This window comes from Pongo abelii, chromosome 13 (genome assembly GCF_028885655.2).
Source record: "Pongo abelii isolate AG06213 chromosome 13, NHGRI_mPonAbe1-v2.0_pri, whole genome shotgun sequence".
Classification (NCBI taxonomy): Eukaryota; Metazoa; Chordata; class Mammalia; order Primates; family Hominidae; genus Pongo; species Pongo abelii.
Window position 1 is genome coordinate 17805099 of NC_071998.2, and position 24023 is coordinate 17829121.

Genomic DNA, 24023 nt, shown 5'->3' on the forward strand with positions numbered 1-24023 from the left:
GCCAGGCATGGTGGTGGGTGCCTGTAGTCCCAGCTACTCGGGAGGCTGAGGCAGGAGAATGGTGTGAACCCGGGAGGCGGAGCTTGCAGTGAGCCGAGATCGTACCACTGCACTCCAGCCTGCGCAACAGAGCAACACTCCATCTCAAAAACAAACAAACAACAACAACAAAAAAACAAGAAATAGCTTTTCTCTTGATCTTTTACTAATTTATTTGTGTATTTATCCATTTGTTTGTTCACATCACTCTTGAATTTGTATTCTATTCAGTGGCTTATACTCTGTAACTTATTTTGATGCTTAAGTTGTCTCAAATGTGGCAGCTCCTTTAAGCTGACACCCATGCCTTTTTCAGCTTTTTTTTTTCCCTTTTGTCATAACAAAATGATCCAGGCTCATCTTAAATTTTCTCTTCCACATTTCTGGAATCAGCCATTTCTTCAAGGAGTTGTGGTTTCTTTTTTAGCAGAGAATGATAGAAAATGGTGATTAGAAGCCCAGATCTGCAGGCTATTTACTAGGGTGTCATTGCTTCTAGCCCTCTCAGTAGTCAGCTAGGAAATATGTGTATTTGTATCTCTCTCTCTCTCTCTCTCTCACACACACACAGAGTCTCTCTCTTCTATGTGTATTCTATAGTTATCTATTATGTATATTAAAATCCATGAGTTCACGTGGATACCTCCGTTTTTAACCCAGTACCACAGGGTTCATTACAGTCTTCCTCCTTCCCACATGTATAACTCTTTCCTTAGTGAGAAGGTCCCTCCTACTCTCCTCACTGTATTTACATATCTGCTCATTTCCCAGTGTGGAACCAAGCTTCTAACCCAGTGGTCATTCCTTGACCCTATCCCTGCAGATCCCCTAGTCCCAGCTGCCCCAAAAGAAGGGAAAAGAATCAATAAGTGTTATGTTAAAGAAAACAGAGATGAAGATAAGGAAAGGAAAAGAGAAAGGAAGAGGAAGCTACAAGTTTTACAGAAGGGAATATTTTATTTTTCTTTCTTTCTTCATTAATCAATTTATTTATTTATTTTAGAGATGAGGTTTCACTTTGTCACCCAGGCTACAGTGCAGTGGCATGATCATAGTTCACTGCCACCTCACATGCCTGGGCTCAAGAGATCATCTCACCTAAGCCTTCCTAGTTGCTGGGACTACAGGCCACCATGCCCAGCTAATGTTTAGTTTTTTTGTAAGACACGGGGTCTCACCATCTTGTCCGGGCTTGTGTTGAACTCCTAGGCTCAAGCAATCCTCCCATCTCCGTCTCCCAAAAAGAGAAGGGAATATTTCAAATGTCACACTTGCTCTTCTCCATACTTTCAGAAGTCTTGCTGAAAGTAGGATATAAACTGAAGGTGAATGACATATCCTGAAGAGTCTCACAAATACAGCCGCATTTGGAGAGAAATGAAGGGCTGAGGTGAATTTCCAGAGAGAAAATAATCTAGAAAATGTTTTTTAGAAGTACAGAGTACCTACAAACCAGTGTTTGATGTCAGAGTATCAATAGGCAGGGGAAAAAGCTACAAATTTCCAGGGGTTATTACTGAACTGTGGAGGCATCTGAAGCCTGCAGATATGCCCTCCATGCTTCAGTGTGATGCCTGGCACAGGACATTTAATAATTCTTGAAGATAAAACAGCACAGAGAATGGCCAGTAAATCAGATACAATTCAACAGATCCCTCCCTTGAGCTCTTAGATTATGGGAAAAAATATTGATAGGATGACCAACTCCAGTCCTGCTATTACAGTTCAGAATGGACAAGAAGTATGTGTCTGATTGTGAAGAGATGAATGTCAAGAAGAATTCAACTCCATTCCATATAAATGAATTAAATGTCTGGACAGACCTGCCAGAGAGACCTGTAGTGTACACTTACACTACAAGTATAAACAATGTTTTAAAAAGCACAGAAACAGTGCAAACATACTGAGAAAGAAAAAGAAAGAAAGAAGACAGGAAACAAAGAAAGAGACAGGAAGAAAGAGAAAGAAAGAAGAGAAGGAGGGAGGGAGTGGGGAAGGAAGGAAGGAAGGAAGGAGTATAAAAGCCAGACTGAATGGGAGGGAGGAAGGGAGGGAGGGAAAGAGGGAGGGGGGGAGGAAGGAAGGAAGGAGCCATCTGAATGGGAAGGAGGAAGGAAATTAAGAGAGAACACAAGGGAAGAAAAATTTCATAAGAGTTTCACACTATGGGAATAATATAAAAACCAATTCAGTAAAATAAGAGCTAAAATATGAGATAATTTAAACAAAAAAGATGATTTTTAAGGAAAAAAAATCAAAGACCCAAACAAAATCACAGAGGTAATAGATAAATCAGAAATATCTAGAAATGGAGAACACAGCTGATAACAAATTACTGACATTGGGAAAAGCTTAGAATAGTCATTTGAATGCGTAGGAGAAGGACAAAGAGATTAAAGCCATTGGAAGAAACAGAAACAATGTATGAGCGGCAAAGGAAACAAGTCAACAGTCCCAGATGCAGAGAATCCAACAAATGAAACAAAGTATTCAAAGCATAATAAAAACCATTTTTTCTTAAAAGAGAACAGAATATTTTGGTCAAAATAAGCATATTTCATTTTAGAAAAAATTAACAGAATAATTAATGCTAAGGCATATTCTGAATAAGTTTTTGAAATTGAAGGATAACATATCTGTCAAAAGCTGTGAAGAGTCTGAGATTTCACCCTACTTGCAAGCTAACAATTTAGCTTGCCACAGATTAATGGATGCTGACAGAAAACACAAAATTTCCGGGTCAGAGTTAAAGAACTTTATTGCTCACAGCACAGCAGGCAGCACGAGCGTCGGAATATTTGCATTGGTTTCCCCGTATCTCCAAATTTCACAGGGCAACACAATCCATTGGCCCAGGTGGATGCTACACACACAGTGGGTAGGTTTGCATCTCAGATGAGGAGCCCCCAGACAAGGGTCCGGGACTCCTTCATCAAGCAGGAGACAAGCCGGTCCCCCTCCTCTCTGGGGAGTGAGTACGCATTGATAGTGATGTTGTGTTCTCTTTGAACTACTTAGCTGCCTACACGACTGGCTACAGAAACTGCTTGGTATTAGGGGATGGAGACGCCATGCCATCTGGCACACTCGGCAAGAATGTACAGAGATGCTCAGGCTCCTTGTTGAACCACCTCTCTCAGAAGTAGCCTCCACACATTGAGGTAGAACAGGAAATGAAAATACATTTAGTCTCAGACTTCTCCACAGCAACATATGATGCTAGTGGATAAGAAACACTATTACAATTTTTCTGAGGGAAAGAAGATTTTTACTAGCTTAGTTGTAGTTCCTGTGCTAGGCAGTAGGTAGATCCTCAAAGAACCCTGGGCTTATAGCGCCACTGAGGTGGGGGAGGGAGGACTTGACCATGAAAGCCACCCATGAATGAAAATGCTGCAGGAAAGAGATTAATACACATTCAATGCCATGTAATGTAACACAGTATGTACAGAGGTCAGAAAATAGAGAGTGTGATCCAATAATTTCCTACCACTATAGTTGTCTGAAGAGTATAAGGGCAATGAATAAATATCCCTTAGCATTCAGAAAACAGTTCATCTCATGATTGTTCTGGAAAAAATACAATAAACTGATAATAAATCCAGCCAAGCAAGTAATAAGTTAAAACAAAGATGATTCATTTTCTATAAACTAATGCTTCAGTAAGGAAACACAGATCTTCAGTACTGACTGTGCCTTTATGGTATGTGTGTTTTCCTGATATTCGCCCCGGTCCTAGTACTGCCACTATTTTCTTTCTGGCAAGAACAAGGGCATTTGTCTACTCCTTTATAACCAAAAACAGTTATTATGAAAAGAAAGCTTTTTCTTGCCACTACTTACTGTCTCCGCGGCAGAGCAGTGGCCCCAGAGTATAAGCTGCTTCGGAATGTGGTCGGCCTGCGTCCATCATCACAATCTGAGTGACTGGCAGGTGCTCCTTTTGGGAAAGGACTATTGTGTCACTAGTCCTAAAGAACAACCACCGAAACCATTAAAATTATTCTGATTAACATACGGGCAAAATTAACTCTGATCTCTTATCTCAATTTGAAACCAACATCATAGAGCTTAACAGAATACTTAACATTTTCAGTATTTTTGGAGCACAGAGACTACCATGACTCTAAATCAGGGATGGGCAAACATTTTGTGTAAAGGACCATACAGTAAGCTATCTTAGCTCAGCAGGCCATGCAGCTTCTCACAGCAACTACTCAACTCTGCCACCAAAGTGTGAAAGCAGCCACAGACACAGGCATGGCTGGGTTGCAATAAAAATTTATGGATATGAAATCTGAATTTCATACAAGTTTTATATGCCATGAAATATTCTTCTTTTTATTTTTCAACCTTTTAAAAATGTAAAGAAAACATTCTTAGTTCACTGCCATGCAAAAATAGACTAGTGGTCTGGATTTCGCCCAAAGCAAGAGGTTATCAATTCCTGACCCGTTTGCCAATTCCTGATCCAAATGATTACAGAGAAGGGAAAAAATCAAGAAGGTAACTTCCCTTCTAAAATTGTCTTAGAATAATATCTAAGTGATTATTCATTACAAATAAAAATAGTAACACTGGATTTAGATATTCATTTTGCAGAATATTATCATTTTTTTTAAAGTCCTTTTATGATTACTGGATATTTCTTTCCTTGTTAACTTTGTGAATGGAAAATGAATCGCACAGATTCAAAACCAAATACATACTACACCCTTATAAGTAATATATAGACTAATGAGTGTGAAAGTGGTCTGTGAAACACTGCTCCCAGTAGTTCACGCAACAAACACAGGCCAGGCACAGCGGCTCATGCCTGTAATTCCAACACTTTAGGAGACTGGGGTGGGCAGATTGCTTGAGCTCTGGAGTTCGAAACCAGCCTGGGCAACAGAGTGAGGTCCCGTCTCTACAAAAAATACAAAAATTAGCTGGGTGTGATGGTGCACACCTGTAGTCCCAGCTACATGGGAGGCTGAGGTGGGAGGATCCCTTAAGCCTGGGAGGTAGAGGCTGTAGTGAGCCATGTTTGTACCACTGCACTCCACCCTGGGTGACAAAGTGAGACCCTGTCTCAAAAAATACAAAAAACAAACAACAAAAAACCCCAAACACTTAGCGCTCACCTTTGGTCGAACAGACATTGTCCTGGGAATTGAGGACACAGAGTAAAAAATATAGTCTCTGCCTTCTGAAAGCACACAGCCTATTGAATACCATGAGTATTAATTATGTGACTGGGAAAATAAACGCACACGTCTGGGTCCAATACAAAGAGACCTGGAGGATCCCCTAGGGGAACCTGGGGTCCTGGTCTTAGCTATGCCACTAATTTTGTCTCTGGCCAAAATAAAGGCATTTGTCTACTCTGCTGCAAAAGTATTTTATTATATATGTGTATATAACTGTATATGTAATAAATATTTGGCCAATAATAAATATTTCATATATGCATACATAATAAAATGCTTGTATTTATATACTTTTGGTTATATTTTATTACATATATGTCTCAACTGCATGTATATTCCGATTTACAGACAAAACACTCTTAGTCCAGTTATGGTTAGAAACTCTACAGTATCTAGTAAATACTGTATTTTTTAAATTGCCCAGTTCTCAAACCTTCTTTTGTATGCATTTGTGGCAAAAGATCACAATAATTGATATTTCATCATTGCAACACTTTTGTATTTTCAAAATAAGGCTTTCTGAATTAAAAAAATTAAATTGGCATGTCAGAGTTGTACATATACTGGGGGCACATGTGCTATTTTGATACTAGAATACAATGCATAATGATCAAATCAGGGTAACTGGGATTTCCATCACTTTGAGCATTTATCCTCTGTGGTGGGAACATTACAATTCTCTTCTAGCTATTTTGAAATATCCAATAAATTACTGTTAACTATAATTTCTCTAGTTCTATCAAATACTAGAATTTCTTTTACTTAACTCGACTTTTGTACCCATTAATCAACTTCTTTTATAAAAGACTTTAGGTATCAAAGTTTCAAATTGGAAAACATAAAACTAAAATAAAATGGCTATATTATTTAAGATTATTCCCTGAAAAAATACACTTAATGGTAAAGAAAGCTTATTTCTAAAATTCAGACTAAAACCCCGTTGCTTTACCTAGTTAAGATTCTGTTATTCATTTTTATGCAAAGAACAGAATATGGATTATCTAAAGGCATCACCATTCAGCCTTTAGAGTGGACTGATGGTAGACAAGCTAGAAATTTGTCTCCTGCTGAATGAGGTAGGTCTAGGAAATTTTTTATTAATGTGGTAGCCATTAAAAATTACCATTTCAACTTCTGTGGTCATCATTTTAGCAAGAAAGTCTAGTAGAGAAAATGCAATTTAATTATTTATGGAGGATGCTTGAATTTTAAAAGATCTATTTCACGTGAGCTGCAAGTTTCATTCCATTTTTAATACTGACTGTGCAAAATACTGAGAATGTGTAAATGAAATCCACAGTGCATTTCAGTTTAATTAGGGAAGATACTATAATAAAGTCTTGTTTTTTCAGTTGTTTTGGAAAGTCTGGTGTTTTCATTCTGAGCATAAAGATAGCCAGTGTTTTTCACCAGTTTCTTATTGTTACAGGCAGATTCCCAACCTTTGGAGATCAAAATAGAATACTCAGGATTTGTCATAGTTATCAGACTTCCTCAAAACTTCCTAATTAATATGGACATCTCATTTTTCTTTTCTCCCTATTATTTTCTAAAGCTTTTAATATAGTCTACACTTGGAAATAGTGCTTTCATAGGTGCCATAATCTCTTGCAGCAGTATTAAAAATTCAGTAGGAGAATTTTTAAAGACTTTTTGCTTTTATTTTATATTTTATTAAAAATTTTATTTATTAGAAATTCCTATAGTTCTGGAAATTGTACTTTCCTAGGAAGTGTGAAAACTTCTAAAAGCTACTACTTATTATTTGCCAGGGAACTTTATTTAAGGCAAAGTAGAGACATAAGTTTGGGAGGTTGCAAAGAAAGCTAAAAGGGAGAAATGGTGAGTCAACTTTTAACTTTTTTTTTTTTCTTTGAGACAGAGTCTCACTCTTGTCACGCAGGCTAGAGTGCAATGGTGCGATCTCTGCTCACTGCAACCTCCACCCCCAGGATTCAAGCGATTCTCCTGCCTCAGCCTCCTGAGTAGCTGGGATTACAGGCGTGCACCACTACGCTCAGCTAATTTTTGTATTTTTAGTATAGACGGGGTTTCACCATGTTGGTCAGGCTGGTCTCCAACTCCTGACCTCATGATCCGCCCGCCTTGGCCTCCCAAAGTGCTGGGATAACAGGTGTGAGCCACCGCGCCCAGCCCAACTGTTAATGATTATTTTGGGGGAGTAGGTCGGCAATAATAAAATCATTATGATCCACATCTAACCCACTTAAAAAATTTCTAGATTCTCAGTTTCTGTTTAACTGCCTATTTTCTGGCCAATTCAACCTGCATTAATTACTACAGCAATACAGTATGTCTTGGCAGCTAACAGAACTAGTTTCTTCACTTTATTTTTCATCTTCAAAATTATCTTGCTTTTCCTTTCATCCTTAATTTCCATATGAATTTTAAAACCAGGTTGCTGCAATCCACACAAGTAAAAACACTTGGCCTTTTTTGGGATTTTGTTAAAATTACAGACTAATTTGAGGAGAATATCAACTTTAAAAGAGGGTATCTCAACAGCAGCATTACTGATATTTTGGGCTATTTTTTTTTGTTATGGTGGGGGCTGTCCTGTGCACTGTAGGATGCTTAGCAGCACCCTGATTTCTAATTAATAGACACTAATATAAACAACCTTCCTCTCTGTGTAATGACAAAAATGTCTTCAGACAATGCCAAATGTCCCAAGAGTCGAAGTCACCCCCGACTGAGAACTACTGCTTTAAGATACTGAGTCATACTATCCACGACAGTAGTGAGTCAATCCATTTATTTGGCTGTCCTTAATTCTCTTGAATAAGTTTTGTAATTTTTTCCATAAAAGTACTGCAGTTATTCCACAGAAATTTACATTTTTGTTAATATTGCAAATAAAATTTTTCTAGGTGTGTAACGGTAATTATTTTATGATTTTATAGAAATTCAAGTAATTCCTCAATATTGACTGACCATAAATTCAGCAAACTTACTGAACTCTCATTTTTCCTGATATTTCTTTATATTATTTTGGACTTTCTATGTAGGCAATCATATTCTCTACAATATCTGCCAGGGTTGTTTCTTTTCCAAACTTTTTATCACTTACATCTATTTTATTTCCTCTTGTGTCTTTAACTGACACATGCATGAGGTTTTAAAAATTATATATTCATTATTGATTTCAGTTAAGAATATAGTTTCCATCATGACAGTTCCGTAAAATTTGTTAAGATTCCACCCATTTACAAAATTTTTTATACTTATTCAACAATAATGTATAATACATTCTATAAAAAAAAATTTTTCCTTACTAAACGATATATGGCTGCTATATCAAGTTTGTTAATTATAATATTAAAATATTCTTACCTGCTTCACTTACTCATTCCCAAAAATGTTATGTTAATTATTCTACTGTTTTGGGTGTCAATTTGCCTTTGCATATTTGTTACTTATATATACACACACACACACACACACACACACACACACACATACATACACACACATATACACACACATATATACACACACATATATATACACACACATATATACACACATATATACACATATATATACACACACACACATATAGATATATATACACATACTTTTTTTTTTTTTTTGAGACAGAGTCGTGGTCTGTCGCCCAGGCTGGAGTGCAGTGGTGTGATCTCGGCTCACTGTACGCTCCGCCTTCCGGGTTCACGCCATTCTCCTGCCTCAGCCTCCCGAGTAGCTGGGACTACAGGCACCCACCACCATGCCTGGCTAATATTTTTTGTATTTTTAGTAGAGACTGGGTTTCACCTGTGTTAGCCAGGATGGTCTCGATCTTCTGACCTCGTGATCTGCCCGCCTCAGCCTCCCAAAGTGCTGGGATTACAGGCTTCAACCACGGCGCCCTGCCACTTCTTTATATATTTTAAACAATCTGATGATACACACAAGTGTAGTGAGATCTTTCTAGTGAGTTTATCTCAGCATTAGATAGAGTTCAAGTTTATCCCTAACAATGCTTTTCATCTTTGTCTGATATAATACAGCTATATCTGCTTTCTTTTGATTTGTATTTACTTGGTAAATATTTTCTATTCTTTTAGTTTCAACTTCACCGAGTGCTTATATTTTATCTTTTGTAAACAAGCTATAGCTTCTTTAAAAATCCAATATGATAAAATCTAATGTCTGGTTTTTAAAATGAACAGAGTTTACTCATATTTATTATGATTATTTGTACACTTGTATGCATTTAAACCATCTTATTTTATGCTTTTTATTTGTGGTTACTTTTAAGGACTCTAAGATAATCACACAAAAGTCCTATTTAAATTCTTAAGTAAAACAATATTACAGTTACATGTGTCATCATTATATTAGCAAAACAACTTGTGGATTTTTGCAGACAGTTGAATTATATGTTATATGTATATTTTAGAGAATATATTGGTCTATTTGAACATAGTCCACTATACATTTATACACATATATTGACTTGCAGCATAGTTCAATATTTTAAATCATTATAGTGCCTTTTAAATATATTTGTTTTTATAATAAATCTTTGGCATGTTATAGTTACTTGATAGAATATTCTTACTGTGCCTGAGGAACTGTCTGATCATAAACTTTTTTTTAAGTAATATGCTTTAGACGAGTTGCTGATTACAGGGACAACTTATGGAAAAATGGCGATGGTTTATATTAACAATACTACTTGCCCCATTAACGGACATATGCCTGAAGAGACTTAAAATAGCTTTCACTTTACTTTCATTCCCAAATACTATTTTTATTATAAACTTTCCACCAGGAAAACCTTACTAGGCACCTCAGTAATAGAAAATAAGTAATAAAGACTAAGATTTATGTTCTTATGTCTACACCTTAATCTAAATTATTACAATTATAAATCTTTTCATTTCATGAGACTGGTAAATTCCATTTTTATAAACTGGAGAATCAATTTTATTTGAAAAACTAAAATAGAAATTGTAATTTCCCACCCCCCCACCCCCATACACACTCCCACATTTACAAAACATAGTCTACAAGAGCTGGGATAGGATTTCAGAATACTTATGGTCTTACTGTTGGATAGACCTGTCTACTGGAAGCTGCAAAGTAAATAAAATAAGGTTAAAAAGCAAATGACTCCACAATGCTCCCTTCTGAATGTAGGAGGGGAGTTAATTTTTAAAACCGGCTTCTCTCCTAAATTTTTTTCCAAATGAAAGCCCAGGGCTTCTGTCACACCAGTGCAGCCCTTGACGGTGCTGAAGTGACATGGCTAAGGGTGTCAGAGGACCTGCACCCACCTCAGTTCCTCCCATTCCCCTCCTCAAACTCCGTTCATGGGAGGGTCACGCAATACAGGTGGTTCCAAGTGATACGTTCCTCTGGGTACTGCCCTAAGCATATGTGAAGTCTACAATAAAGTATGCACTTAATACTAACAGAAGGCTCTGTAACAAAAAAACAGTTGACCAGCCTGGCCAATAGTGAAACCCCGTCTCTACTAAAAATACAAAAATTAGCCGGGCGTGGCACTTGGCTGTAATCCCAGCTACTCGGGAGGCTGAGGCAGGAGAATCGTTTGAATCCGGGAGGCGCAGGTTGCAGTAAGCCGAGATCGCACCACTGCACTCCAGCCTGGGCGACAGAGAGAGACTGTCTCAAAACAAAAACAGAACAAAACGGTTAACATTCTTCGAACTAAGTTATAAAGCCACTAGCATGTATGCCATTCTGGCTTTCTTGCAATAACCTGCCAATGCTCTCCTCTCTGACCTGTAGAGAATGGGGGTGGGGACAGACCGATAAGCTGGAGGTCTTCTGAAGAGCCAGGAGCTGGAGGGCTGGAGCCCTCACAGCCAGGAGCCCCTTGTGGAATGGAGGAAATGAAAACCTCTAGGATTGTTAAAGATGTCCGTTAAAAGATTGGAAGGTCGCTGTTTGTCTCATTAGAGCCCAAAGCTAACACACATCATCATATTATCATAGCAGACACTTTAAAATGTACATCATACAAAATATTGTACAAAACCATTTTAACTGATGGGAAATTACTTCAGACCTGAAACTTACTGGTGGCCAGATTTGAAACTATGGATCAGATCTGTTCCTGTTACTCACTGCACTAAAACTGCATTCATTTTTAAGTCAGAGAAAGTTGTATTAAGATTGCACATCAAAATATTCAAAAAGAGTGTCTCATAAATCTGTATGATCATTTTGTAATTTTGAACTTGAGGAAGATTAAAAATAATATCCATGTAAATGTATAGTATGTATTCTATAGAAAGCTCCAGTAGATTCAAGTGAGTTTTCCCAACTTCACAATATTTTTTAAAGTGATGCAAAGTAGACTTTTTATGCCAAATAAATAAGTGGACTACCATGCAGGCCAAACAACTCAATTTTTAGGAATCAAATTACTGCTTAGATTAGCTATTTTACGTCCAAATCAATTATACTGACACCTGGATTGACCATTAACGTTTTTTATTTATTTATTATTATTATTATTATTTTTTTAGGTGGAGTCTTGCTCTGTCGCCCAGGCTGGAGTGCAGTGGCACGATCTCGGCTCACTGCAACCTCTACCTCCTGGGTTAAGCAATTCTCCTGCCTCACCCTCCTGAGCGGCTGGGACTACAGGCACACACTGCCACACCCGGCTAATTTTTCTATTTTCAGTGGAGACAGGGTTTTGCCACACTGGCCAGGCTGGTCTCAACCTTCTGACCTCAGGTGATCCACCTGCCTTGGCCTCCCAAAGTGCTGTGATGACAGGCGTGAGCCACAGTGCCTGGCCTAAGTTTTTTTTTTAAAGCACGTACTCTACATGATCTAGTTGTTTTATGACAATGCTTTTTAAGTTGCTGATATGAACCCAAAGGTTGAAAACATTTACATATTACAAATAAAAAAAAAGAAAACCAATATGCATTTCCAGAATAACCTCAAAAAGAACTTCTGAAAAAGAGGCATTGCAATCTACATGAGAAAATTGTTTCTGCTCAAAGGAAAGCTTACAAAATAATTTTCAAATTCCGGAAATTCTATGTTAGTTGTTTCAAAGTGTGGTCTGCAGAACAGTTGGTGCTTGAAGCTTTGCTATTGCACTAAAGATTTCAATGAGTGTGGGAAATTGTTCCTTCTACAAAATAAACACAGTCCTTTTATGCAGGACCTCTCAGAGTTTCTTATGTTAATATTGTTAATTTCTAAAAGAAAGATAGAATATGCAGCATTATATCCCAAATCAATTTAAGACAAAGATTTGGAGGAATTTGCTTTTTGAATTGCCACATGAATACTACGTTAATTAATTAACTAAACTTCCCAGAGAATGATATTTGATTTCCAGTGAGTGGAAAACTTACCAGCTGTTTCTATTTTAGGAAAAATAAAAAACACATTATATAGTATTCACAATGAACTAGTAAATCTTTGGTCATAAAATTTAATCCTTAGATTAACTGATCATATTTCATCAAAACTTGTATTTCAGCTTGCTTGAACATACTTTAATCTAGTTACCTTATTGTACCAGCTTCTCTGACATTTAATTAACTATGCATAATTAAAGAATAAAAACCACATTTTTGTGCAGGGAAATCATGTGGAAATCACCATTCATTCCGGCCAGCATCACAGTTGCAGTAATACTGAGAATCAATGCAGTTCCCCTCTAATCCACAAGTACACTTTTGAGCATCAGGCAGAGAACCTCCCCAGTAAGTGTGTGTTTCATTGGTTCTTCCAACCCACCAGCTCAGTGGGGTTCCATCTGAAAGACAAGTATGAGAAAGATGACATATACTTTGTCCCTCACTACCACCCTCCCCATATAGCTCCCTTTACTCCCAGGTGTAAAGTGTATGTGTGAGAGGCAGAGAGAGAGAAAATGAGACTATACTTAAACACTTGTGTTTTACCTCTGAAACGTTTCTTTAAGCATGCTAACCAATGTGTTTCCCCCAATATTTCAATATCTAGGCTTAAATGATTCCCATCTATTTTTCTTCTATTAGAAATCAGTCAGTTGCATGTGATACATACTTTCTATAGAAATAACATTCAAAAAATTCACCATTAAAATAAATACCAGAGTAATTTGCACACTAAAGATAAAATCTATTTGAAATTATGAAATGTTCATTGAGAAAGTTTACTATTATACAAAGACATTGATTTATCTCATCCCATCTTTTTGCTAACTACCTGTATATTACACATCTGGAAAGATATAGTACTCTCTGTCGGTACTTATTAATTTTTGGAGGTATTTGTTTTTATTGCATTGGATGTCCTGACTCTTTATTTGGAGGTTAAGGAATGACATTGATAGGCTTTTCTCATCTCTGAGGTTAGAGATTTCTCATGCGAAGAAACAAAGTGCCCTGGGTCAACTACAGCTCTGACGAGTGCGCCTCCTTCTCAGCACTGACAATGATTAAATGACAGAGCCAGACACTAACTCAGATCTACAGAACTGCATATTAGGACAAGGGATGCTGCCAGGGGTTGGGAGTGAAGACTGGGGTGGTGGACTGACTGCACATCACAGTAAAGTTAGGATAATTTAAAAAGCAGGTGTCAGGCCACCTATCTTAAAAAAGGAAGGGGGTCAGGGGCCACAAGTTGCAGTCATCACAGATTAGGGCATGAGGAAAATGAAACTGGATTAACTCAACCAGTTTTTTAAACATGCTTGATCATTTGGTGCTGTTTTTCAAATTTCAATAGGTTGTTACCATTGGAATATGAATTGAGATCTGGAACTTAGCTTCTACCTTACTGCTTATTACAACTCAATTATAACTCATTCATAGATAAGATCTCTGCATTCATTACCACCACTGCTATCCATCACCTGCCCGTCTGCCAAAAAAAAAAAAAAAAAAAGGCAATCTGGGAAAATTTAAAGAGGAATTAGTACCAGGAATCCTTTAAAAATGTGCTAAAAGCTTGTCACTACAACGTAAAAGACATTTTTAAAAATTAATATACTCTTCTCGGAATGCCACTTTAAAAGTTACCGACTTCACCATTAAACTGTCGCAGATTAAAGAGCAAAACACTCATTATATCCTAATGTACAAGTGTAAATTTATATCTAAATCTCCCATATTCCCCATAAAGTAGTAAAAATGTATTTTTTTAGAAGCAGTAACAGAAAGATGTAAGTGGGTGAACTTCTAGACTGATAAAAGATCTTGTAGACTTGTCTATCCCTGCTATTTCCACCAAGTATAATGATAGATTCTGGAAATAATACAGAAGACAACCGAAGAGAATTCCGAAAGGTAGAAAGAGGAAGGTTAGGACCCCAGGACTGGAAGATACAATAACATAATTTTTTAAAAAAACTCTGAATGGGCTCAAGAATAGAGTGAAAAGACAGAGGACAGAATCACTGAATTTGAGGACCCATCAATAGGCTTTATCTAACCTGACCAAAAAAGAGAAAACAGACTGAATATAAAAAGAACTGAGCCATAGGGTCCTATCAGACAATATCATCAGAATCTCAAAAAGAGAGAAGAAAGTGTGCTGAAAGAGTACTGAAAAAATACTGGCTGTAAACATCCCACATGTGGTGAAAGATATAAACCCACAGATGTAGGAAGTTAAGTAAGTCCAAAAAAGGATAAACCCAAAAATATCGACACCAAGATCTATCATAATTGAACTTTTTGGAAACAAAACAAAACAGAAATCTTGAAAGCAGCCTGAGAGAATAACACATTACCTGCCTGTAAAAGAACCCTAATTTGAATGACAGTAGACTACTCATCTGAAATTACAGAACCAGAAGGAATGGCTTTTTTTTTTTTCAGGGCTCATAGGAAAGAATTGTCAACTATAAATTATATATCCAGAGAAACTATCCTTCAAGAATAAAATGGAAATAAAACCTTTTTAGGCCGGGCGCAGTGGCTCATGCCTGTAATCCCAGCACTTTGGGAGGCCGAGGTGGGTGGATCACGAGGTTAGGAGATCGAGACCATCCTGGCTAACACGGTGAAACCCCGTCTCTACTAAAAATACGAAAAATAGACGAGCGTAGTGGCGGGAGCCTGTAGTCCCAGCTACTCAGGAGGCTGAGGCAGGAGAATGGCGTGAACCCGGGAGGCAGAGCTTGCAGTGAGCCGAGATTGTGCCACTGCACTCCAGCCTGGGCAACAGAGCGAGACTCCATCTCCAAAACAACAATAAAAAACCTTTTTAACACAAAAGAAAACTAAAATAATCTGTCGCTAGCAGACATTCCCTAAAGAATGGCTAAAGGAGGTTTTTCAAAAAGAAAGGAAATTATAACGAAGGATTCTTGGAACATCAGGAAAAAAATGAAAAGAGAAGAAATATGGATAAATATAATAGACTATCCTTATCATTATTTTTTGAAATGACATATGATAATTGACACAAAAATCGTAATACCATATGATACTCAAGACAATGATATTTAGAAGTGGGGAAGATAAAGGACCCAAATAGACATAAGGATTCCATATTTCATTATGAGTGAAGATATTTAAGTTGACTGTGGAAAGTCACATATGTACACTATAATACCAAGCAACGAGTAAGAAAATTATAAAAATTACCTTAAATGTAAATGGTTAAAATATAACAAGTTAAGACGTTGGCAGAATCAACTGAAAAAAAAATAACACAACTAGAAATTTATAAGAAACTCACTTCAAAATAAACATAGGCAGGTTAAAAGTAAAAGGATGGAAAAAATACACTCTGCAAAATTAAATTTGAAACAAAGCAGAATGGCTATCTCATAAAATAGACTTCAGAACAAAAATACTAGAACAGGGACATGACATAATGATTTTTAAAAAAATCACCAGGAAGACATAAATGCATATGCAAGAAACAATACACCCTTAAAAAAATGAGGCAAAAATTGAGACTTCTGGTTTCCAATCTGATACGACGTTAAGAGTCTGGAAGTCATCACTCCCATTCTCACAACAAGAAAAAAGCTGAACTAACTAAAAATAAACAGTTCTTCTTACACAGTTAAAGTCATAGGGCAAACATTACTCCTAAAGCTGCAGAGACAAGAGAAAACAGCATCACAGCTAATGGAGCCAAAGCAGATGGTGGAGTCTGGTAAAAGCACTTACAATGTAATTGACTGGTGGATACTGAGCAAGGACAAACTACAGAGATTAAAAACTCCTAGAGTGGGGGATACGCCTTAGAGGGTCAACACACCTTCAAGAGTTTTATCTCCAGGAAGAGCCCCATCAAGTTCTCAGAATAAAGATAGGAGAAAAATGCTCTTATGTCTCCAGCAGGGGGAGGGAAGGAGAAAACACTTTTGAAATAAGGGCAGAACATTATGTTCTCCTTAACAACATTCTAACCCCCCAAAAAGCTAGTTTACTAGAGCCTAAACCACCTAGGGGAATGGAAATACCCAGCACCAGCCCCCTCTACCCTTCTTTTCTTACCCAAGGGAAGGGGAAGGAAGCTGAGAAGCACTCTGAAGGTCACAGTCCAGGAAGACAGGTTCTCTAAAGGACTGACCTAATCCTAAAACTACAGGATGCTTCTGGCCGGGCGCGGTGGCTCACGCCTGTAATCCTAGCACTTAGGGAGGCCGAGGTGGGCAGCTCATGAGGTCAGGAGATCGAGACCATCCTGGCTAACACCGTGAAACCCCATCTCTACTAAAAATATAAAAAATTGGGCCGGGCGAGGTGGCTCAAGCCTGTAATCCCAGCATTTTGGGAGGCTGAGGCGGGCGGATCACGAGGTCAGGAGATCCAGACCATCCTGGCTAAACATGGTGAAACCCCGTCTCTACTAAAAATACAAAAAAATTAGCCGGGCGTGGTGGCGGGTGCCTGTAGCTACTCAGGAGGCTGAGGCGGGAGAATGGCGTGGACCCGGGAGGCGGAGCTTGCAGTGAGCCGAGATGGCGCCACTGCACTCCAGCCTGGGCTACAGAGCGAGACTCTTTCAAAAAAATTAAAATAAAATAAAAACATCAAAAAAAAGGGTATAGGATGCTTCTCCTCTCCCCGCACCTTACCATCACATCAGTAAGTTACCTGTATAGTAACAGGAGATTAAAAATGAAAGAGCCGTCAATTTTAGACCCTATTTAAGACAGAGTCTCTGGGGAAACTCAAAACGGAAGAAAGAAAAATAAAAGAACCTTAGAGGAAACTGTGGCCTCTGACACCACAGTTATGCAAAGAGCAAATTCAGCCTAACTACTAACCAGATAAACATAAAACCTTACATTAAAGGCTTCCTTACTTCAGTTCCTTTACCAATACAACATGTCTGGCTTTCAACAGAAAATTGCAAGGTATGCTAAAGCCAAACAATACAGTCTGATGAGACAAATCAAGCAAACATGCAGATATGACAGATTTGGAAATATCACATAAGGAATTTGAAATAATAATCAATATGCTAAGGGCTCTATTTTGAAAAAGTGGGCAACATGCAAGAAGAGATAGGTACTATAAACAAAGATATGAAATCTCAAAGAATCAGAAGGAAATACAGAGATTAAAAGTAAAAATTGTAGAGTGTCTTTGATGGGCTCATCAAAGTCTGGGAAGACTGGGAAGTGGTGAGGAAAGAATCAGTGAGTTTGAAGATATGCCAATGAAAATTTTCCATTAAACACAAAGAGAAAAAGAATGAAAAATGAAACATAATATCCAAACAGTTGGACAATAATTTGAGATGGAGTCTCTCTCTGACGCCCAGGCTGGAGTGCAGTGGCGCAATCTCGGCTCACTGCAAGCTCCACCTCCTGGGTTCATGCCATTCTCCTGCCTCAGCCTCCTGAGCAGCTGGGACTACAGGCGCCCGCCACCACACCCGGCTAATTTTTTGTATTTTTAGTAGAGACGGGGTTTCCCCGTGTTAGCCAGGATGGTCTGGATCTCCTGACCTCGTGATCCGCCCTCCTTGGCCTCCCAAAGTGCTGGGATTACAGGCGTAAGCCACCGTGCCCGGCCCTGTTGGACAATTTCAAACAGTGTAACCTATGTAACCCATAATGGGAATACCAGAAGTAGAAGGAAGAGACTGAGAACCAGAAGAAATATTTAAAATAATGACAGTTGAGAATGTTTCAAAATTAATGACAGACATGAAACCATAGGTTCAGGAATCTCAGCAAACACCAAGCAGGTTAAATACAAAAAAATCCACACCTAGGCATCTCATATTCAAAATGCAAAAAATCGAAGACTTTCTTAAAATTAAAATAAAATCTTTTAAAAATAAAATCTCGAAATAAACCAGAGTAAAATAAAACACCTTACCTACACAGGAGCAAGAATGAGAATTATGCCAGATTTCTCTTAAGAAACCATGCAAGCAAGAAGAAAGTGAAGTGAAATATTTGAACTGTTGAGAGAAAACACACACTAATATAGAATTCTATATCCAGTAAAATTATCCTAAATAGTAAAGTAGAAATAAAGACTTAGATAAACAGAATTGAGGAAATCTTTCTCCAGTAGACCTACCTTGCAAGCCATGTTAATAGAAGTTCCTCAGAGAAAAGAAAAACAATATAGGTCAAAAACATAGAAATACATAAAGAAAGGTAGGAGCATTAGAGAAGAAAAAATTTAAAATAAAATCTAGTGTCTTCTTCTTAATTGATGTAATAGCTAACAGTTCTAAATAATACTAACAATGTATTGGGTGATTATGGCTATGAATAAGTAAAATGAATGATAATAATGTAATACAAAATAAGACAGAAGGATTGGAAATGCTGTGTTATAAAGTACCAGCACCATTAATGAAGTGGAATAGTGTTATTTGAAAGTAGATTGTTATAATGTATATTTCATACTCAAAGGTTACCACTAAAACAATTACAAAGAAATGTAATTAATATTATAGAAGTGAGGATATGGAATCATATAAAATGCTCAATTAAAACAAAAAATGAGAAAGGAATTCAGGAAAAAAAGAAGAAACATGGGAAACAAATAAAAAAGAGTTACAATATGGCAAATATTAATCCAAGTATCAATAATCACTTTAAACATAAACAGTCTAAATATACCAATTCAGAAAGCAATGGCAACAAAAGCCAAAAGTGACAAATCGGATCTAATTAAACTAAAGAGCTTCTGCACAGCAAAAGAAACTACCATCAGAGTGAACAGGCAACCTATAGAATGGGAGAAAATTTTTGCAATCTACCCATCTGACAAAGGGCTAATATCCAGAATCTACAATGAACTCAAACAAATTTACAAGAAAAAAATCAACCTCATCAAAAAGTGGGTGAAGTATATGAACAGCCACTTCTCAAAAGACGACACTGATGCAGCCAACAGACACATGAAAAAATGCTCATCATCACTGGCCATCAGAGAAATGCAAATCAAAACTACAATGAGATACCATCTCACACCAGTTAGAATGGTGATCATTAAAAAGTCAGGAAACAACAGGTGCTGGAGAGGATGTGGAGAAATAGGAACACTTTTACACTGTTGGTGGGACTGTAAACTAGTTCAACCATTGTGGAAGACAGTGTTGCGATTCCTCATGGATCTAGAACTAGAAATACCATTTGACCCAGCCATCGCATTACGGGGTATATACCCAAAGGATTATAAATCATGCTGCTATAAAGACACATGCACATGTATGTTTATTGAGGCAGTATTCACAATAGTAAAGACTTGGAACCAACCCAAATGTCCATCAATGACAGACTGGATTAAGAAAATGTGGCATATACACCATGGAATACTATGCAGCCATGAAAAAGGATGAGTTCATGTCCTTTGTAGGGCCATGGATGAAGCTGAAAACCATCATTCTGAGCAAACTATCTCAAGGACAAAAAACAAAACACCACATGTTCTCACTCATAGGTGGGAATGGAACAATGAGAACACTTGGACACAGGAAGGGGAACATCACACACCGGGGCCTGTCATGGGGTGGGGGGAGAGGGGAGGAATAGCATTAGGAGATATACCTAATGTAAGTGATGAGTTAATGGGTGCAGCACACCAACATGGCACATGGATACATATGTAACAAACCTGCACATTGTGCACATGTACCGTAGAAGTTAAAGTATGATAATAATAAAATAAAAGACTGAGACTGTCAGAGTGAACAACAACAAAACCCATGATCCACCTACATGTTGTCTACTGAAATCCTCTTTAAATATAAAATAGCAGGTAGATTTGAAGAGCTAGAGAAAGATATACCATGCTAACACCAACCAAAAAGAAAGCCGGAGTATCTAAATTAATTTTAGACAAAGCCAACTGCAGAGCAAGGAAAATTATCAGAGATGAAAAAGGGCATTACACAATAATAAAGGGGTCAATATAACAGGAAGATATAATAATGCTTAATGTGTATATACCTAGCAACAGAAGAGTCAAAATATATTAGGGGGAAACTGGTAGAACTGCAAGGACAGAGAGACACATCCATTACTACCACTGGAGAATTCAACACCCCTCTATGAGTAAGTGACAGACTCAGCAGGAAGAAAATCATTAAGGATAGATTTGAACTGAACAGCACCATCAATCAACTGGATCTAACTGAATAGAATTCAATTAGCGTTATAGAATATTTTATCTAGACACTGCAGAATACACATTCTTCTCAAATACAAATGCACAATTCATTAAGTTAAACCACATTCTAGGCCACAGAACACTTTACCAAATTTCAAAGAACAGAAATCACAAAAGGCATGTTCTTGAATCAGAATGGAATTAAACTAATAATACCAGAAAGAGAACTGAAATATCCTCAAATACCAAAAAGTTTAAAAACACATTTCTAAATAATAAAACACGGTGAAAGAGAAAGTCTCAAAAGAAACAAATTTTTTTAACTAAGCCAGTAATTAATAACCTTCCCAAACAGAAGGTACCAAGCCCAGATGATTCACTGGTGAATTCTATCAACATTGGAGAAATAAATGATACCAATTTTCCACAATCTGTTGCAGAAAATAGAAGCAAAGTGACTATTTCTTAACTCATTCCATGGGCCAGCATTACCCTAATACCCAAACCAGCAAAACCTTACAAAAAAGTAAACTGCAAACAAATATCTCTCTTGAACAGGGATGAAGCAATCCTTAAAAAATATTAGCAAATTGAACCCAACAATGTTTAAAAATAAACACCACAACCAAGTGGGATTTACTCTAGATATGCCTTTAACCTTTGAAAGTTAATTAATATAATCCATCAGATCAACAAGCTAAAGAATAAAAATCATATGCTTTCAGTACATTCTGCTCAATTTTTACGTAAACTTAAAATTGCTAAAAAATATAAAGCCTATTAATATAAGAAAACTGATGGAGCAGAATGGAAAAATAAACAGATCCACAATTATAGTACAGATTTCAAAATGTCTCTCTTAGCAACTGATAGAACTACTGGACAAGAAGTCAGCAAGGATATAGAAGATCTGAACAACATATTCAACCAACAGGATCTCATTGAAATACATACAGAATACTCCACTTAAGAATAGCAGAATATACATTTTTTTTTCAAATGCCCATGAAACATTTACAAGACAGACCATATCCCGGGGAGCAAAACAAACCTCAACATATTTAAAAGAACTAAAATCACACAAAGTATATTCTCTATGCATAATGGAATCAAACTGGAAATCAATACCAGAAAGACAAAAAGAAAATCTCTAAACACTTAGAAATTTTTAAAAATACACTTCTAAATAAGCTATAGGTCAAAGAATATGCTTCAAAGAAATTTATTAAAATACTTAAATGAAAATGAAACTACATGAAAAACTAAATGAAAATGAGAATACAACATATCAAAATATGTGAAATGTAGGTAAAACTGTGTTGATAGGGAAAACGCAGCACTAAATGCCTACATTAGGAAAGAAGAAAGCCCTAAAGCCAATAATGTAAGTTCTTACCTCTAGAAACTAGAAAAAAAAATTAACTCATACAAGCTGAAGGAAGGAGATAACAAAGAGAAGAGCAGATTTCAATAAAATTTGAAACAAAAATAATAGAGAAAATCATGAAACGAAAATCTAGTTCTAAAAAACAGTAAGATTGAAAAACTTCTATCAAGACTGACAGAGACAAAAAAAGATGAGACAAACTACGAATATGAGAAATTTAAGTGGATATCACTACAGATGCTGGAGACATCAAACGAATAATAAGAAAATACTATAAATAATTCTACACAAATCAACTTGACAATTCAGATTAATGGACAAATTTCTCAAAAAGTACAAACTACCACAATTCACCTAACATGAAATAGGTAATTTAAGTAATTGTAACTATTACGAAAATTGAATTCATAATTTAAAATTACTGAAAAAAAAAATATCTTGGCCCAGATGGTTTTACTGGAGAATTCTTTTTTGTTTTGTTTTGTTTTTGTTTTTGTTTTTTGAGATGAAATCTCGTTCTGTTGCCCAGGCTGGAGTGCAGTGGTGTGATCTTGGCTCACTGCAACCTCTGCCTCCCAAGTTCAAGCGATTCTCCTGCCTCAGCCTCCTGAGTAGCTGGGATTATAGGCGTGCGCCACCACGCCCAACTAATTTTTGCATTTTTAGTGGAGACGGGGTTTCACCATGTTGACCAGGCAGGTCTCGAACTCCTGACCTCAAGTGATCCATCTGCCTCAGCCTCCCAAAGTGCTGGGATCACAGGCGTAAGCCACCCTGCCGGGCCTTACTGGAGAATTCTACCAGATGTTTAAAGAAAAATTAAAGTCAATTTTACATAATGTCTTCCAGAAAACAGGAGACTAGAGAATGCTACCAAATTCATTTTATGTAGGCAGTATTGTCCTGATACTGAAACCAGATAAAGACAATATGAAAAAAGAAAACTACATACCAATATCTCTTATGAATTTGAATGCAAAAATATTCAATAAAATATTAATAAACCAAACACATTAGAAATGTATTTTTTAAATTATACATTATGGCCAAATGGGAGTTGCTCTAGTTATGCAAAGCTGATTCAACATATCAACAGACAAAAGAAGAAATATAATATTTTAATACCAATTGACACAGAAAAGACATTTGACAAAAATCCAATGTCCTTTCAAAATAAAAACTGTCAGCCAACCAGGAATAAAAGGGAACTACCTCAACATAACATAGGAAACAAGAATGAATGCTTTTCCCCTAAGACAGGAAACAAGGCAAGGATGTCTGCCCGCACCACTCTAGTTCAACCCAGTATTGAAAGTCTAGCTACTGCAATAAAGCAAGAAAAATAAATTAACTCCCTACAGATTGACGAGGAAGAAATAAAGCTGACTCTACTTGCAGATGGCATGATTTTCCATATAGAAAATCCCAAGGAATCTAAAAAAAAATTAAGTTCAAAAAAGAGCTTATAAGATTAGTATGAAACAATCATATCTCATATTCTAACAAGGAACATATGTAAACAAAAATTTAAAGCACAACAGCACTTACAATCAATGAAGAAACTAACTAAATGCCTAAGCATACTTATAAAACATATAATCTCTGGATGCTAAAAATTACAAAATGCTGAGGCAAGAAATCAAAGATCCAAATAAATGGAAAGATATCTCATGTTCATGGATTGGAAGACTCAAAACAGTAAAACACCAATTTTCTCTTTATTGAGCTATTATGTTTAATGTCATTCCCATAAAAATTCTAGCAAGATGTTTGTAGACATAAACAAATTTATTACAAAATTTATACAGAATGAGGCAAGCTACAGACTTACTTAAACGATCTTGA

General features: G+C 36.8%; 1 protein-coding gene across 1 annotated transcript in view; it reads right to left on the reverse strand.

Moving 5' to 3' along the window:
• Positions 1-24023, reverse strand: part of LOC100443657 (contactin-associated protein-like 3) — a 234210-nt gene that overhangs the window by 32058 nt on the left and 178129 nt on the right. The window contains 2 exon segments of the mRNA XM_024252621.3: positions 3883-4010; positions 12858-13014. Of these exon segments, the coding sequence (XP_024108389.2) occupies positions 3883-4010; positions 12858-13014 (285 nt within the window).